Here is a 17,044-nt window from a genome sequence, read left to right as displayed (position 1 = left end):
AAAATCAATAGAACGAAATGTGTATGTCAGCCCTAGAAATAAACAAACAAAAAAAAAGCTTGTAAATATTCTGGTAAGAGTGACAGAGGAGATATCTGTCACTCTGACCAGCGACAGATAAGCCCTGTGAAAGAAGCTCTGTACAGACATGGTCTGAAATGCTCTAACACCCCATTAGAATTTGATTAGAATTTGCAACGTCACACAAAACAAAGACCTTTTCTTCTACAAACATGGCTTGTGTTTGTACACAGGTAGCAACATCGTGTTGTGGGTGTGTTTTAGTAAAGGAAGGACTGGTGCACTTCATAAAATAAATAGCAGAATGGGGAGAGAACAAAATGTGATGCTACTGAATTAATGTTTTATGACTTGAGTCAGGAAGTTAAAGCTCAGACACACATACGTCTTCCAAATGCACAGTGACTCTAGCATACCATCAATATAGTGTCAACGTTAAGGACAGTAGGCTCAATGTCTTTTAGCGGCCATCAGAAATACTTGCTCTCAGTAGAGAAGTTTGTAGGCAGAGTACTGCAGCCTACATGCTTATTATACACAAGTTTTGTCAGGACGAATTGGACAAAATTGCAAACTATTGTGAGAGAAAGATATCTTAACCCTGACTCATGTCATATATTTTAAAAAGTTGCTGTAAAAAATTTTAAATATAAGGAAAATTGAAAATAAAATCTTGAAATTATTCATCAATATATTTTCATTTAGCAGAGCAAGATAATTTTGATAACTTTAACTGACCTACAAAATAAAAGGTTTTGTCAGATTTATTGTCAGACAGTGAGAATAGTTTTTTCTTAAATCTATATAAATTCCTGTTTTCCACTGTAGGCTTCTTCCTTTAATATTTTTTATGTTTGAACACAGGTGAAATCTCAGAAAACTCAGCCGATTTATTACGGCAAAGTGAATAAATTTTTCCTGTATGGAGATCATGACGGAGATGTGTTTGCCACTGGTGGAGAAGTGAAAATTACTCGTGTAAGTAAAAGATTTATGCAGTTTGAAAAAGCTATGAACTATCTGTCAAACGAAAACAAAAAAAACATTTTGTTCAAGTGAAATATTTTCTTCTTAATTAAGTTGCACTTTTTCAGTCTGGATCTTTTATTGTCAAGATGTTCTTTATAATATTTTTATGCTGTTTTATTTTATTACCTTCCAAATTAGAACATTTTTAAATTACAATAAATGCTTTGTGCAGAAAAGTTTATGTATTCTTTAACCCCTCATATTTATTCACATAAATGAATAAATATTTATTTATTCACATAAATATGAGATTTTATGTTTTAAATAAATTTTAAATAAATTTGAGTAAACTGGGCTATTAGTCAATACTGAGCTTTTTTTTGTGCTAAATATTTTATATTTTTAGCTTTCTTCAATGTTGTGATGTTATATTGGGCTAAAATAAATAAATGTATATGATAAAGGAAACCGATAGCGTTACATTATAATTAAATAAAATTGTTCTAACATGATCAGATTTATGTCACATTTGTTTAGGTGCCAGAGGCGCTTTATGACAATTACACCAGGATTATACCCATCTCCAAGATTGACCGGTCTGCTACAATCGAAAGCATTAAGAAATACATCGAGACCGACATTGACAAGTAAGTTAATTCTTGTGGAAAGTGTAAATGTTTTACAATTTCTCCTGATTAGTGTAAAAAAAGTATGCAATAAATTAAGTATTATAATTATATAATATTAAGTATATAATAAATTAATGTTTGCAGAGAAACATGAAATATACAAATTCAACTTTTCATTTTAATTTTTTCTTGAATCTTGCATTGTACTCTTTTTTTCTAAATAAGTAGTCTTATTATGATCTTGACTGGAATCATCGCTTTGTTTCCAGGTTGCCAGCAAAGCTGGGCGTCACATGGCCTGAAGGGAATCCTTTGCCACAAAATGCTATTATTCCTGCTGGGACTCCTTTAGGTAATGTGTTGTTGCTTTCACTTTTTCCTATTTTACTGTAAATTCCTGTTGTGCCAACTCCTATCAAAATCTTGAACTCAAATATTGTTTTCTTTAAGAAATCAAGCTAACAATCATTCTGTGTTGCATCGTTTCAGGGCCCTTAGCTGTGGAAATTCTTAACAGAAATGAGAAATCGATCTCATCCAGGATTAATACAGGGGGTCAAGGCGGAGGGATAAGACTGAATGTTGGACTCAGAATATTCTTTCATGGTAAGATCAGATGTATCATAGTCATATGACTGATGTTATATAAGATGTTATTTCAAGCTTATCATTACCTTACTGTATTTCATTTGTATTGCTTGTTTAAGTTCTTTATTGTTCTGTCTCTTAGTGTAGATTTCTCTTATTTTATACATAGGTCCCAAAGAAGTCAAACAACCCAAAGAGATTTGTTATTTCAGTGCCCAATATGTACCTACCCATGGACACTGGTTCAAAAAAAATGGTTTGTTTCACATCCTACCCTTCTGAATTTTTCACAACCCAAAAGAATAACAACAAAAAAATGTTTCCTTCAATGCAGAATCCCTGGTCAATCTGGGGAAGTACACTCTGACTCTAAAAGCTGAGTTAAGTGACAACAACTCCAAGACGTCCTATGGCGGCAAAGAGCTTCCGAGCTACGAGCACAAGTTCACAGTCAAAGGTAAAGTGATTTTATGCGACCAATATGGAAGTGGTTTCATTTTCTTCCACACTCTATCAGGCAAACACATTTGGTATTTTTGTCCTTTTAGAGGGAAATGCAGAGAACTTTACTATTGGTCCACTGAACCCCGCTCTGCGCATTGGAGTGCCGTTCAGTATTCCCATGCAGATGACCGATTCTTATGGCCACCCCACAAAACCTCCTCCAAATCTCAAGCCTGTTCTTGAATGCAGGTGAGTCACTCTTAAATGTATTCATATTTACATGATTTCATAATGTATATTTAGTCTTTGATTTTTTTTTTCTTGTTTTATTTGTGCTTGTGCAGTGATCTGGAAGTGAGTTTTGAGACAATGGGCACCAGTGGGAACAGCTTTACCATCAAAGGTGTCAAAATCATAGGGAAAGTCCAGAATTACCAACAGTCCAGGGTAACATAGAAATAATCTCCATTCTGGTTTGATATAAGAGCTAGTGGATATTTAAAATAAAGTAATACTCAAAAACTTTCTTTTTTTTTTTTTTTTTTTTTTGCAGAACTTTGATCTGAAAGTGACACTGCCAGGGTTGAAAAAACAAACACAGACTATCAAGATCAATCCCTTTCCTGGTAAGACTGCTTTTATTTATGAATTTAAAGCTGTAGCATGTAACTTACAAAATATATTTTTTTACATATTTATTAAAAGTGTCGCCATATCATAACAGCATTATATGAGACAGATAAAGTCAATGTTTTATTGACTTTATTGAAAGTCAATAAAACATAGTAATAAGCCACATCTGGAAACTGGCATCATGTAAATTCATTGAAAACTTCCAATTCTCCCTCTCTTTCTATTTCTGTTTCAGGCAATCCACATTCCCTTCTTGTGAAACCGGAAGTAAAACCAGTGAAAGTGGAAAATGGAAACCCAGTTAGTTTTACTGTCGAAGTTCACGATGAGGCTGGAAACATCACAGCCAACTCTAAACAGATAGTTCGCTGCCAGGTACAAGACTTTGGTGTAAAAATAACAACAATTTGAGAATTACACTACACAAAAAAAGTTTTGGATATTTGATCTATTGATTAAATTGCATTTTAAATGCACTAATTAACTTAAACAGCTGATCCTAGGCACATTTAAGGTAGGTAACATCTAAGTGTTCCCGTCATTATAAATTACTTTCATCAGCATAATTTGTGTGCTACATAACCTAAATAAAGGGACATAACCACAGTGGCCATGATCTCAAAAATGGCAGAAGCTGTTTGTGGCATTGAGGCCAGAGATTGCCTCAATGCTGAGCTCTGGCTGCCATTGCTGCTGGAGATATCAATGCTATGCATCGTCCCAGAGGAACTAGGGTTAAAGTTGGGCAGAGATATCAAGTCAAAACGCTGCTAACCTACACCTTTTTATACTAAGCCATACTACTTCAAAAATGTCATCATCTAGTGGCAACTTAGAGGCCCAAGTTTCTGTCAACATTTCACCATATAGTTGAATATCCTGAATGTTTTGTGACTAGTGAACATACATCTCTGCATAATTGTGCTGTTAGGTGTTTTTTATTTGGTTTTGTTTTGAGAAATAAACAATTACTACTGTGTCTTAATGAACTTTTCTTTTTAGATTTCAGAGCTTAAGTTGGCAGTGATAGACTGCAGCAGCACAGGAACCGGCCAGATTGTGACAGAGCCTATAAACCTGAAAATTGTCAATGGAGAGCCACAAATGCTGCAAGCTAAATTTGACATGCCTGTAAGTTAAGAACAAATGGTCCACCATTAAACTCTTGGATTACAGTCTTTCAGTTTTCTGTGTTTCTTTTTGTTTTGGTTTCTAGAGTCAGAAACATGTTGTAGCCATCACAACAGAGCTGAAGGTAATGCCAAGCTGTCGCGTGTCCCGGATGGAGCTTTTCTGTGAGGGAGAGGAAAGGCTGGAGCTGAAGTACAAGGAAAAGATACAGTGGCAAGCTGGAGGGATGCTGGAAAACCTCCTTTTTAAGCTCTATGATGAGTCTGGTCAGGAGGTGAAGGTCACACCTAAAATAGCCTTCAACATCAAGGTGTGTTTGGGACTCACTATGTTGTACATATTGTTGCATTTACTGTGTTACATTTTAGTACGTTTTTGCTAAAGTTACTTATTTTCTGGTGCCTCTGAAGTTGATTTGATGCATCCTGGCTGTGTTTAAGGTTAACTGGACAGGAGACATTGATCAGAAGGCTTTGATGATGGGAAGGCTGCCAGACATTCAGGTTCCCACAAAAGTCCAGGAAGAGCGATTCCACCAGGTCTCCTACCGGGACCACAGTGTGTCTTTCAGCTTTACCATTGTGTAAGTCGCAAGGGGTTGGTAAACACATGAGGATATAGGAAATCATTTAAATACATTTAGTTGATATCAGAATTTAAAGTTTCTTGTAAAAGTATTCACTGCCTTTGTAATTCTTTACATTTTGTCATTAAAAATGCAAACTTCATTGTATTTTATTTTAATCTGAGGCTATAAACTGTAAAAAAACAAACATTGTCAATAATTGCAAAGTAAATATAAATTTACATGGTTTTCTGCATTTTTTGGTCAAAAAAGGAGATTGGTTTGCATTTCTGTTCATGTGTTGTTCAAAGGCCTTGCCCAGATGAACCAGCGCGACTGAAGGCAACTGTTCCTGAGAACCCGGTGAAACTCGGTGAAACTGTCACTGAACCCATAAGTGAGCTTGCCCATGATCACTCAAAAGAATTTTAATATTTAGAGTTTTATGAAATGTGGTTCTTAATGTCTTTGACCATTCAGAGTTGCAGCTTGTGGACCGGTACGACAATGTCACCAATAGCCTGACCTCTGACTGTGTGAGGTCAATGGCTGTGGAAGCTGAGGGTCTCGATAAATCGAACATTGCATTCATATGGGAGGTAGGGACACAAATGCACAAACGAATAAGGTGATTGTGAATTTAAATACTGCTATCGAACCTATTTAAGTCCATGTTTTATTTGATTATAATATTTTTTGTGGTGCAGGAGCTCCATCTAACTTGAAAAATAAATCCAACTGTTCCTACATCGGATGTCAACATTTTTCTTCCTAATTTTCTAGTTTACGCAAACGTATAAATGTTAAATGTTTTATGCCCAAAATATCAGTTTTCCAATATTTATGTGACTATTAAGTTAGTTTGTTTCTGTAAATTTCTCAAAGGAGTAAGTGTGTGCGCATGGGTGTCTGTTCTGAGTGTCTCCATGTTGTCTTATTATGTGCTGCCCATCCCCCAATGAACACTGGAGATAATTGTGGTGGCAAACAATTGCTAAGTAACCCGACTCATGTCAGCAAAACTTTTATGAGCAATGTTTAATCCTGTACACAGGGAGGACATATATACACATACAGAGGAGCAGGTAAGGTCTGGTTCTGCTAGCTTCTCACCCAAATATACTCATACAGTATCGTGAAGCAGCAGGAGATTGGTTATTTGGTCTTAGGCACTCCTCTCTCCTTGCTGTTTTTCCACCCAGAGCTTATCAGAATCTAAACTGTCCTCCTAGACTCTATAACAAAGCTTCCTTTCTAAACTCAGGGTCAAAACGCCAGGCCATCTGTGCTGAACTTCAAAAAATTCTTGATGTATAGCAGACCATACTTAAACTTTGTGTCTCTGTCTTAGAAAGAACTGTGAGTGTTAAAAAAGGCACCCAAGAATTCAAAAGTCAAGCTACCTAAATAACAGTTTTTAATTTTGGAAGCACATATTTTATTTGTAAATATGTTGCCTTATTGTATGCCTGAAAAAGTCACCAACCAGTGTTTCACCCTTTTTACAGATTAATCATGAGCAACAAATGTATGTATTTTTGACAAGAAAAATACTCCAAAAAGGAACATGTCTTAGTATCAGAGAGAGGCAAAAAAGTAGAAGCTTTTTCTAGGAGAACTGAAAAAAGGCAAAAATAAACAGAGATGCCCTTTCTACAAGCATTAAAAAAAGTAATAAAAATGACTGCAGTATATTTGAATGTGAAAAATATTTCAAATACAATTACAAAACCTCAAAAGAACACTAAAATAACAAAAACTGTCTACCCCTTCAAAATAACAGACACCGTAGGATCATTTAAGTTTTAAACAAATATATATTAATAAAATGTACAAAGTTCTTTGTTACAAGAGAACATTCTTCTGAACCTCTCTGTATGTGTTTAATTTTAAGGAGAGCATCAGTTCTGTTGCAGTCTCTGGAATTTGTTTCAACTCGGGGCCTCTGGGGACCAGAGAAGTTTGCTTCAGCTACGGCAACTACACAGAACATATCAACTTTAAAGTGACGGCCGGAATCCCCGCCAAGCTTAAACTCCTCAGTGGGCCTGAGATGGTAAATATAAAAACTTATCACACAATTGTTGGTTTGCAACTTAAATAAAAGCCTGCATCTTTTTCTCTTTTATTTGTCGGCAGCCTTTGCAGTTTTTGAATGGTACAGGTATTTCCACGCCATTCGTTGTGCAGTTGTGTGATGAGTGGGGAAACCCTTCCCCAGACCAGAGAGTGGTGGTGGAGACAAGAGCTTCACCCTCAACAGTAAAGGTGAGCTGGAAAGCCAGTAAAAGACATCAATCTGTATCTGTCACATTTTAAAAAGAGAGATGCAAAGAATGATGCTGTTGAATATTGTGTTGACAGGTGACGACATCTGTCACTTCTCAACCTGTGGATGCAGAAGGAAAAGCAGCTTTTACAGTTGTTAATGTGAAAGGGTTAAAGTAAGTCTTGACATGCTAAAAAAATAAACGTTGCTTTGTGTATTATGAAAACTACAAACTTTGAGATTTTATTTTGGGAAATGGCTTGAAGTGAGTGTGATCCAATGTCTACTTCACTTTCTGCTCTCTTCTTCCACTAGGGGATACTATCAACTTGAATTTGTAGGGTGCTTTAACAGGAAACCCATCCCTGGTCCACATGTGAACTTCAATATCAACCCTGATCCCAACAAACCCGTCACACTTTCTGTAAACTACGACACCAGTGCCAGGTTTCTAGCTGGAGACACATTCCCTGGTTTGTATTTTTCCATATCCTTTAATTAAAATCTTCAGGATTATTTACTGAGAAATAATCCCACACAAATCCAGTGAAGTGGAGTCTCAGCTGTGTGTGTGTTTGTGTTTTAGTTTTTTCTGTGGCCGTGGTGTCTGATGCAGGGAGTGCGATGACAGCTTTTAAGTCTGCCGATTTGTCCATGTGGTATTGGAGGGGAGAGTCATTGCCACGTCCAGAATCAGTGAGTTGACTATAAATAAGAGAGGCAATGTAACAAATTGCTTAAAAATCCTATGTTGTTCTCAGAATTTTTACAAATAAAAAAATCAAAAATCGTTGCGTAAGCATTTGATCAGCCCCCATTATTCTGATATCTTAAATAAAGTGCAGACAGTTGCTTAAGAAATGGGCCAATGAGACAATGAAGTACACTTGATTAAATTACTTGTGGGTAATTTAATCTTAGTATATATGAAGATGTTCTGCGAGGTTTAAGAAGCTTCCCATACTACAAAATTGCCAAAATAGAATCATAGAGACCAAGAGCACATGGTTGGTAGGTTTGATTGGATGCTCAAGTGGGAACATCTGAGAAACTTTGGGATGGTAGCACCATGCTGTGGGGATGTGCTTCTTTAGTGGAGACGGAGATGGTTGTCAGAATTCACCATTACGTTGCAGAACATTCATCCTAACCATGCTACCGGGTCTACAAAAGCATTATTATCTATAGAATGACCCAGTCAAAGTCCAGACCAAGCATGTTTTCAGATTTTTATTTATAAAATAAAATTATTAACCATTCCTCTGCTTTTTACATTTAGGTTGGTTTGTGTTGGTGGGTCATAAAAATACCTTATTTTTCGGACTATAAGACGCACCGGATTTTAAGACGCAGTATCAGTGAACGGATCTATTTTCATATATAGGACACACCGGATTACAAGGCGCATAAAGCGAAACAAAATACGGTAGTCGGATAGATCAGACTATATTCAAACCATTAACAATAACTGTCAATATTACACAAAAAAGTACACTCAGTTTTTCAATCATTCATCTTCTACGAATCCATTAAATTCCTCGTCTTCGGTGTCGGAATTTAAGAGTTGGGCGATAGCGGCATCAAGCAAGCCCGGATCCCTCTCGTCATCATCCGATTCAGTCTCATTGCTGTTGCTTGGCTGGTCATTGATGATTCCGGCCTTCGTGAAAGCTCGGACTACAGTTGAGAAGTGGTTCGCCACCCCAAAACATAGACGGCATAGAAAGCTGACTCCACGAGGTTTCTGACCAGCAGTGATTATGCTTCGACAATCAAGGGGAGTGGCTTCGTTGCTTACCAAAGTCGTAATAAAACATACGGTACACTGTTCATACATAAGGCCCACTGGAATATAAGGCGCATTGCTGATTTTTTTGCAAATATAGGGATTTTATGTGCGCCTTATAGTCCGAAAAATACGGTAACTAATAAAATTCATCAGTGTTTGTTGTTTTAATGTGACAATCTGTATAATTTCACAAGGCATCCAACTGTTCCTCATCTGCAGGCCATTATGCTGAAGTGCAGTAAACCGATGGAGAATGAGAACAAATGCTGTTATTACTTTAGGTAACTTGTCTGTAATGTTTGTCTTGTTGAGTAAATTTAAGCAAAGCAATGATTTTTTTTCCTGTTTGCTAAAAGCATTGCTGATGTGTGTATGATAGTTGTTGAATAATGAGCCACAGTTCTTTAAATAATCTGGTGCTTTTACAATTTCTTGCATGTTTTTTTGTTTCAAAAACTACCATTTTATTCCAACAAGACAGTTGATCCTTCAAATCATGTAAAAAATGTGTCATTATGATTTGTTTCACTGCAGAGATAAAAAAATCCCACAAAGTGTTGGGACGTACACCATACAATTCTCCCTGCGGATTGAAAAAACAGAAGTCTTGTTCAGTAATCAGGTTGGTTTGCATGCATTTGTAATGCATTATGATGCACATGCTTTGGGTTTTTTTTTTTTTTGTTAACACAATTCAGCTGGCAAACACAGCCACATTCAAATAAGGCTGTGCTTGGTAGAAAAAAATAAATCCTCTTAAGCTAGGTGATTTGTTTTGGCAGCTGTGACTCAACATTGGCTCAACTTTTCAGAAACTTTAAAAATGCTCCTTATATTCCCAACGTGATATTGTTTATTAAGATTATTTTCCATCCCATAGATCAACGTAAATGTAGTGGCCAATCAACCCTTCAAGCTAGGACCTGAATGTCAGCCACAAACCCCAGTTGTTTCCTACAGCAGAGACATCGCCAACCGAACTTTAGTTGAGAACATGACTCTGAAGATTATGGTGAGCTTCAGTCCTTCAAACTACATTTTTAAAGCGGAAGTTGTTGAAAGATATAACACTGATTTCCTTTAATTAATTCAGGATCAGTATGGTAATCCAACTGGGCAGAACCTGAAAGGCAAGGTGTTGGTCTCCATAAAGTGTCCTGATGGGGAGCAAAGCAGAAACCTCCCTCTGCTTGAAGAGGTCAGCACTTTTCAAATAAACCTAAAAGATGGAAGCATCCACATCAAAGTGAGTAACATTCCTAATCAGTGATGTTATCATGAAGTCATTATGAAGAACGTTATGTCATATTAACCGTAACAACTCTTGCCAGAGGCTGGCGATCAGGGAGAACAGTCCTGGAGAGAACGGACGAAGATACATTCTCTTTTTCAAACCAGAAGTGGCGATGCCTCCAACATCTCTGAGTCCTTTTGAACTTCCCTTCCATTTTTACAACGGTACATTGTATAAATGGTTGTTAATAACAAAGCTGTCCTACTAATATGCAAGAGATTTATGGATCTGTTGGAGCTGTTTAGTCAATTTCATGGAATATGAATGCATTGGAAACAAACCAAACGATTCCTCATGTTGACAGAAGTTCAATCATTTCCTACTAAATTCTCCTATGAACATAAACAAGGGAGACATTCATCATTGCTCAAATACTGCAAATCAATTTGAAAGTTAGATCTTCCATTAGTATAGAATAAGTTACAAATAACTTATTTTTCCTCAGTTGGGAAACTTTGCTTGCAACAAAGTAAAAGGCAAGTCATAGCAAGTAGATTTACACAAAAATAAATTACAAAAACAGAAGTAATAATGAACAGATTATTTACAAGAAGTGAAAAAAACAGACAGTTAGGTTGGGATCAGAAATTTGTCCTGAAATCTGATCAGGCAAAAACAAAACCAGCTTTAAAAATGGGTAGTATTGCTCTTGTTAATGTTCATCTTTCTTTTTCACATTTTAGACTCTGAAAACCAACGAAAAGTGTCTGAACTGACGAAGAAGAAGGATGAGCTGACCGTTAATTATGAGAAAGTCAACCAAAAATGTTCCTCGCTTGCCAGACTTCGTGAATTGCTTACTAGTAAGATTTCTTTTTTTGACCTCTACCTGTGATTTTCTTTCAGACATTCTAACATTATGCATTTAAAAGGGATTTAATGTTAAAACCTGAGAAGTTCTCAACTTAATGCATAAAACCACTTTCCCAGCTTTTTCTATCTCTATTTGTTGCTGCAAAACATTAAAACATTTTCCTCCCATAAGAAAACGTCCTGGATGCCAACAAAAAAGAGGAAACCCTCAAAAAAGTGCTGGAAGAAAGCGGAATACCAGTTTTACAACTTTCATCTGTAAGTTTTGCAGATTTTTTTTTCTTCTCTTTAAATCGTAATCTTGTGGATTTTTCTGAGTCTAGCATTTCTACTCTTAATTCTTTGTAGATCCAAAATATTGACAGCTTACTCCGAGAAAAGACAGCTGAAAAGGAAACGATAGAGAGTACTCGCAGGAGAGTGTTTCCTCTGTCTAACCGCAGTGGACCAGATATCCTTGGGAAGGTGATAGAATCTTTTAAAATAATTTTCTTTTTTATTCAGGCGCCAGATGTCTAAATCATTTGATGTTTTGGATGCAGGTGGGCCACCTTGCACATATTAGCGATGAGGACGCTTCCTGGGTCATCTCTTGGCACCTGTCTTCAGAAATGGACTGCGTCATCACCAAGACGACAGCAGAAGCTCAGAGGATCTTCCGTAACGAACATGGCAGGCAGCAGGTCATGGCCCTCGACAGCATTTATGTGCAACCAGGAAGCAGGTAAAGCAACAGTTCGACAGTAGTTTCAATGTTATCACTACCAGGTTATGTTAGGGAAAGGTTAAACTGAATCTCCGTTAAGTTTAACTGAGCTGAAATAATTTCATTATTCCTGAATATTCGTTTTTTTCAATTTGGAAAAGTATGGGATTCAATTTCCTGCAGTTCTGCATCAGTATAGGAAAAATTGTATAAATTAAAGAGAATATTTGTAGTTTCAAGCCATAACGTCAGTTTTTGACCATCCGTTCATTTATCCATCCATATTTCCAATTTCATCCATATTATCCATTCATCCAGTTGTCTAGCAATCATTTTGCTTATCAATGTATCCATTTATCCCGTTTTGTCCACTGTCCATTTGTATGTTCAACCATCAGTCTGTCATTATTTAATTCATCTTGGCTATTTGTCCATCATTCATTTTTTATCTATCCCACATTTTCTCTGTCCACATCCTTTCTTCATTTTTCTACCTATCCCTGTTTATCCACCATTTTTTTGTCCATCAATCCCTCCATCTGTTTAACATCCTCCTGTTTATTTATCCCTTCCCTCGTGTGCTCAGTCCGTCCATCAATCCATCCTGGTTTGTTGACCAGTTCAAGCATCTGTTTATCAATTTTTCCATCTGCTACTCCTGTGTATTGTGAAAATGTCATGAATTTAAAGTGTTTTTCTGCATTTACACTTTAAAAAGGGACCTAAAGAGAATTGAGAACTCTAGAATATTCTGTGTGCAGAAGGTAAGAGGTTTTTAATGGGTCCATTGGAGTTTTCCAGTTATTCCTGTCCGTTTCAGAATCTTATTTAACTCAAAAGCAGATAAAAACATATCTCACTAATATTAAAACTGAAAGTACCCAGTAGAAATTCTGTACAAGTGGAGAAATTTGCTTTAATTATGTTATTTGGCCTATTTCTTGTAGACCTCTACCTCACATAAAACAAGGCCGTGAACTGTTCAGTCCAGTTGGGAACCCGCTCTACGCGAGGAACTTGCTGATTTATACCACTGAAGAGGAGAGCTGTGAGCTTGGTGAGCTGGAATATGCCGATTTCTCTTCTTTTTTATAATTGTTTTGCCCCCATGGGTTTTTACCAGGAGTTTGTAGCTTCTGTAGATTTTTAAATGTTGTCCAGGTCCGATAGTCTGCTGTTAAAGTAAGTTTTTGTGTAAATAATTCCCTCTGGAATCCAAACTCGCACAGAAGAGTCCTCCTCAGGAGCATCTGTCACTAGCTGTGTTTCCATTACAAATGTGTGCAAATCTTTGTCTAGATTCTTGTAATGTTGTTTTGGGAAAATTGTCAACAATTTTACAGAAAAGCAATGCATTCAACACATTCGAATGATATACGACTTTTTATAAAATGTGTGATTTATTGAGAGCTTTGGTGGAATCAGCTGCACATTGTCCTCTTTCATCTGATTAAAACCATTTGAGGATTTTTTTTTGTTTAATTTTAATCTAAAAAGCAGTTGGGTGTTTACCTCATATGTGAAGGTTTTCCTCATATTTCCTTTCCAGTGTTTAAAAATATCCTCGGTAACACTATTCTCATGGATGACATAGAGTCTGCCACCAATTACAGGAAGGCGGTGAGTGAATCCCTCTGACAGATGATGGTACCATGCTAACCTCCGCAGGACTTCTTTATCCCGTAAATGACTTTCTGTTCACAGGTTATTCAGAACAAGAACTATTGTCCCACCATATTGACCCGGGATGGGAACAGGCTCCACTCCAGTGGCAAGTTCGGGGGCGCACAGAATAAAGCACCACCAAGGGACATAGTGAAGAAGTTTGGAGCCCCTTTACCTCAAAGCTATTACACACTGCAGAAGGAGATAGGTGATAGATCTTACACTTCCTTAATGAACTTTTTTGTGACTGCTCAGTCAGATTATGCGTATTATATTGTTAATTTTGTTGTTGAATAGAGTTGCTCATTCAATATCGTTCAACTTCGGAGAAGAAAAAAGACGAGGAAGATAAGCGTAATATTACGATACAGAAGCTTTGTGAAATTCAACAAGAAATGGAGAAAACTAAGAAGGAGCTTGAGGAGATTGAAAGACAGCTTGGTAAGATTGTTTTTACCGAAGCACTCCATAAAATGGATCATGCTTTCCACAAACGTTGTATTTCCTGTTTTCATACTTAGTAGAACTTTTCCACAGCTTACCAGATATCGTATTTTACCTGAAGCCTTTCTGGAACTTACCAGATTACTATTGTTTTTTGTTTTTTTTTCTTTACTAAACCTAAGCATTTTCTTTAATAGAACTACCCACACACTTTCTTAAACTTAACATGTACTTTCCTAGACCAGACTCTTTTCTGATACTTAACAGGTTCTCTACTTAAATCTAAATCTACTTCCCTGGAACACAAAAGACACTTTCTCAAAACTCTCAATGGCCTTACCTAGTGCTAATCTGAACTTTCATAGAATTTAACTGGTACTTTCTGAAACTTTTATTGAACCTACAAGGTATTTTATGGGGCTTCATAGAAACCTGCCAGGTGCCTCACAGCTACTTTCCTGGGACTTTAATGGAGCTTATTTTAATTCAGGTCTTATTCCTTTGATTTACTGGATACGTTCAGGAACATGTGTTATGATGTGATTTTTAACTAGATACTTTTCTGGAACTTAGCAGGACATTTCTTGGTACTTAAAAGGTTCTTTTGGAACTTGTGTTGTAGATAAGTAAGTAAGAAAGTTGGTCCAGAGAAAAAGTTTCAGAAATTTAAGCTTTAAGTTAACTTTAGTGTTATCATTTTACCCCTTGTTTGATATAGATTTTTTTTCACTGATTGTTCAGACATTGTTTTTTCTTTCTCCTGCAGCATCAGTGAGATCAGGGAAACGAGGACCTAAAGACATTTCAGAGCCTTCTGGCCTCATGATAAAACGCCCAAGACAAAGATCCAGGGATACGCCAGAGGGGTTTTAGCTCAACTTGTGATTTTGTTGTTTTTTTGTATTTCTTTTTAATCCATCTTGAATGTTTTAAGTTTACAACTTCTAAAGTGAATTTACTTGGAGGACAGGCACATTTCAGTGAAGTCACTGTTTCTAAAAAATAAACTGTTTTTTCCAAATTGTGTTTTTATTTGTGTACTATTTTTTCATGTTGGCATTCATTTTTTAGAAGTGCAAAACCTAAATGAGCCCATATGCACATATTGTTTCTTATGTTAAAATGAAACAGTCACTAATGGTGTTTTTATACATCCCAAAATATCTGGATAATTTTTTTTCTTTTTGTGTAAAAGAGAGAGGTCTGTGAAAGTGAAAAATAGCTGTGAGTGTTGATGTGTCAAAAACTGAACAGCAGAGGATCCTGGATGACGAGTCGGGTTTAGACGTGTGCGCTGAAGAAACAAAACATTTAAGACAAGTTTTCAAACTGCTGGTAGTTGCTCCTAATTATTATTTGAGGAAACTGCTGATGTAAAAACCAACACAAAATTAAATACAGTAGAAATATTGACATGTGAGCACTTCCCAAATAAATGGGATTTTGAGTGGGTGAACTAGATTTCCGTGAACTGATTGCATGTACAGCATTTGTTTCAGATTTTTAAAATTTTCAGATTTAAATAGTTTTTTTTCCATCACTGGTTGGATTACCTTTTATTTAATCTAAGGTCTTGGCATTTGAAAAAAAAAAATCTGAACAAGAGGAGAAAAAGAAATTAAGTTTAACTTAAAAGATGACAAAATATTCCAAACTTTTGCTTTGTTTTAACAGATCCCACAAAGTCTGGAGATTACCAGTGCCAAAATATCCCTTAAGAAAGTGCCATTTAAAGTTATTTCTTGCTTGGGCAGCAGGTCCAAATCCAACTCGTATTAGTATCAGATCAGAAATTGAATTTTATGGCACAGAGTACAGTTATTTTTCAGGAAAAAAAAGAAACCACAAGACAACTTACAAATATTCTTATTCCAACCAACATCATTTTCAATGTTTAGTGTACACAGCATTGTTTTTAATATATTTCTAGGTATCAAACTATGACAAGTTGTGAATATACTTTGATGATTAAAGCACAAGGCAAGAAACAATCCCAAGGTGTTGGAGCCCAGCAGCCTCGGTGTACAGTCTAAATGCATTCACACTGTAGTAAAAATGACATTGCCTTTGTAGTAATCAATGCACATTAAAGTTAGCAAGAAGTCAGTTAGTGAGGAAACATTTTAGTGTTGAAGTTTAAAGAAGCGGTTACATGTTTCACAGTCATCTGAAATCATCTCGGTGGTTTCCAGGCAGACAACAATTGGCTCTAATAAGCTAAAGTACCTCACTTATGGAAGTTGGTCCACATGGGAGGGCGAGCTTACAAAGACGTAGTGTTTTTATTTTTACAGCAAAAATGTACAAATGGCAGGAGAGAATGGGCCCCATTTCAACTGCCAAGAGATGAAATGTCCACTGATACTCCAAGATGGGATAAAAAATGATAAATCGGTGTAATACTAACCTTACGTTACACTCAAAAAACAGCCCAATGCCACATCAGTTACTTTAAGACCACATTCAGGTGACAATCATTTATGAAGAAAAGATGTTAAATATTTTCATCCTCTTCTGTCCCCTGCTAATAAAGATTAGAATAATTATTTAAAATGAAACAGCAATGAAAATGCAACTTGTATAAAATCTGAAACTTGGCCAAGAAGCTGATCAAACGTCCCATGTTTCTTTAAAGCGACATGATAGGAGCAGACACTTCAGCCATGCGGGGCATGCTGCCAATCACGATTCCACACCCTTGATAGCAGATACTCCACCCCTGACATAAAATCCGAGCCACAGATTTATAGCAAGTAAAAAAAAAAAAAGTGCTTGAATGTGTAAAGAAAGATCAGAAAATGAAAGATAAATCTGAAACAAACAGAAAAGTTGTTAAAATATAAAGATGCAAGAAAAACAATAGATTTGGGCCATTGCTGTATTATTAGCAAAAGGAAAAAGCTTGCAACCAAGTAAAATGCAAAATGGGAAGTGATCAATTTTGTCAGACAAGTAAGAATTTTTCTTGTTTTCAAGTTTGTCATTTCCTTGTACTAAACATGCTTCCCACTGATATCTAACCAGCTGTGATCTCCTTCCTCTATCTTGTATGAGCCAAAGTCATTGCAGTCAGCTAAAGCTCCA

At 36.4% G+C, this 17,044-nt stretch overlaps 1 protein-coding gene across 1 annotated transcript in view; it reads left to right on the top strand.

The window, feature by feature from the left end:
• LOC114136585 (structural maintenance of chromosomes flexible hinge domain-containing protein 1-like) overlaps positions 1–14,981 on the top strand; it is a 29,525-nt gene extending 14,544 nt beyond the window's left edge. Inside the window, exons 14-47 of the mRNA XM_028004636.1 lie at positions 886–999; positions 1,528–1,637; positions 1,889–1,971; positions 2,109–2,225; positions 2,377–2,463; positions 2,542–2,664; positions 2,756–2,900; positions 2,996–3,098; positions 3,205–3,277; positions 3,520–3,659; positions 4,287–4,415; positions 4,501–4,725; positions 4,856–4,998; positions 5,292–5,377; positions 5,461–5,579; positions 6,875–7,036; positions 7,120–7,248; positions 7,345–7,424; positions 7,565–7,722; positions 7,836–7,945; positions 9,258–9,319; positions 9,573–9,660; positions 9,919–10,050; positions 10,132–10,284; positions 10,370–10,496; positions 11,016–11,135; positions 11,318–11,403; positions 11,494–11,610; positions 11,688–11,869; positions 12,799–12,908; positions 13,401–13,471; positions 13,556–13,724; positions 13,814–13,957; positions 14,727–14,981. Coding sequence (XP_027860437.1) covers positions 886–999; positions 1,528–1,637; positions 1,889–1,971; positions 2,109–2,225; positions 2,377–2,463; positions 2,542–2,664; positions 2,756–2,900; positions 2,996–3,098; positions 3,205–3,277; positions 3,520–3,659; positions 4,287–4,415; positions 4,501–4,725; positions 4,856–4,998; positions 5,292–5,377; positions 5,461–5,579; positions 6,875–7,036; positions 7,120–7,248; positions 7,345–7,424; positions 7,565–7,722; positions 7,836–7,945; positions 9,258–9,319; positions 9,573–9,660; positions 9,919–10,050; positions 10,132–10,284; positions 10,370–10,496; positions 11,016–11,135; positions 11,318–11,403; positions 11,494–11,610; positions 11,688–11,869; positions 12,799–12,908; positions 13,401–13,471; positions 13,556–13,724; positions 13,814–13,957; positions 14,727–14,833 — 4,104 coding nt within the window. The 3' untranslated portion in view covers positions 14,834–14,981. The remainder of the gene's footprint in view (positions 1–885; positions 1,000–1,527; positions 1,638–1,888; positions 1,972–2,108; positions 2,226–2,376; positions 2,464–2,541; positions 2,665–2,755; positions 2,901–2,995; positions 3,099–3,204; positions 3,278–3,519; positions 3,660–4,286; positions 4,416–4,500; positions 4,726–4,855; positions 4,999–5,291; positions 5,378–5,460; positions 5,580–6,874; positions 7,037–7,119; positions 7,249–7,344; positions 7,425–7,564; positions 7,723–7,835; positions 7,946–9,257; positions 9,320–9,572; positions 9,661–9,918; positions 10,051–10,131; positions 10,285–10,369; positions 10,497–11,015; positions 11,136–11,317; positions 11,404–11,493; positions 11,611–11,687; positions 11,870–12,798; positions 12,909–13,400; positions 13,472–13,555; positions 13,725–13,813; positions 13,958–14,726) is intronic.
• Positions 14,982–17,044: the final 2,063 nt, after the last annotated feature.

This window comes from Xiphophorus couchianus, chromosome 21 (genome assembly GCF_001444195.1).
Source record: "Xiphophorus couchianus chromosome 21, X_couchianus-1.0, whole genome shotgun sequence".
Lineage (NCBI taxonomy): Eukaryota > Metazoa > Chordata > Actinopteri > Cyprinodontiformes > Poeciliidae > Xiphophorus > Xiphophorus couchianus.
The sequence above is the reverse complement of the archived record's forward strand: the minus strand, read 5'-3'. Positions and strand labels throughout refer to the sequence as shown.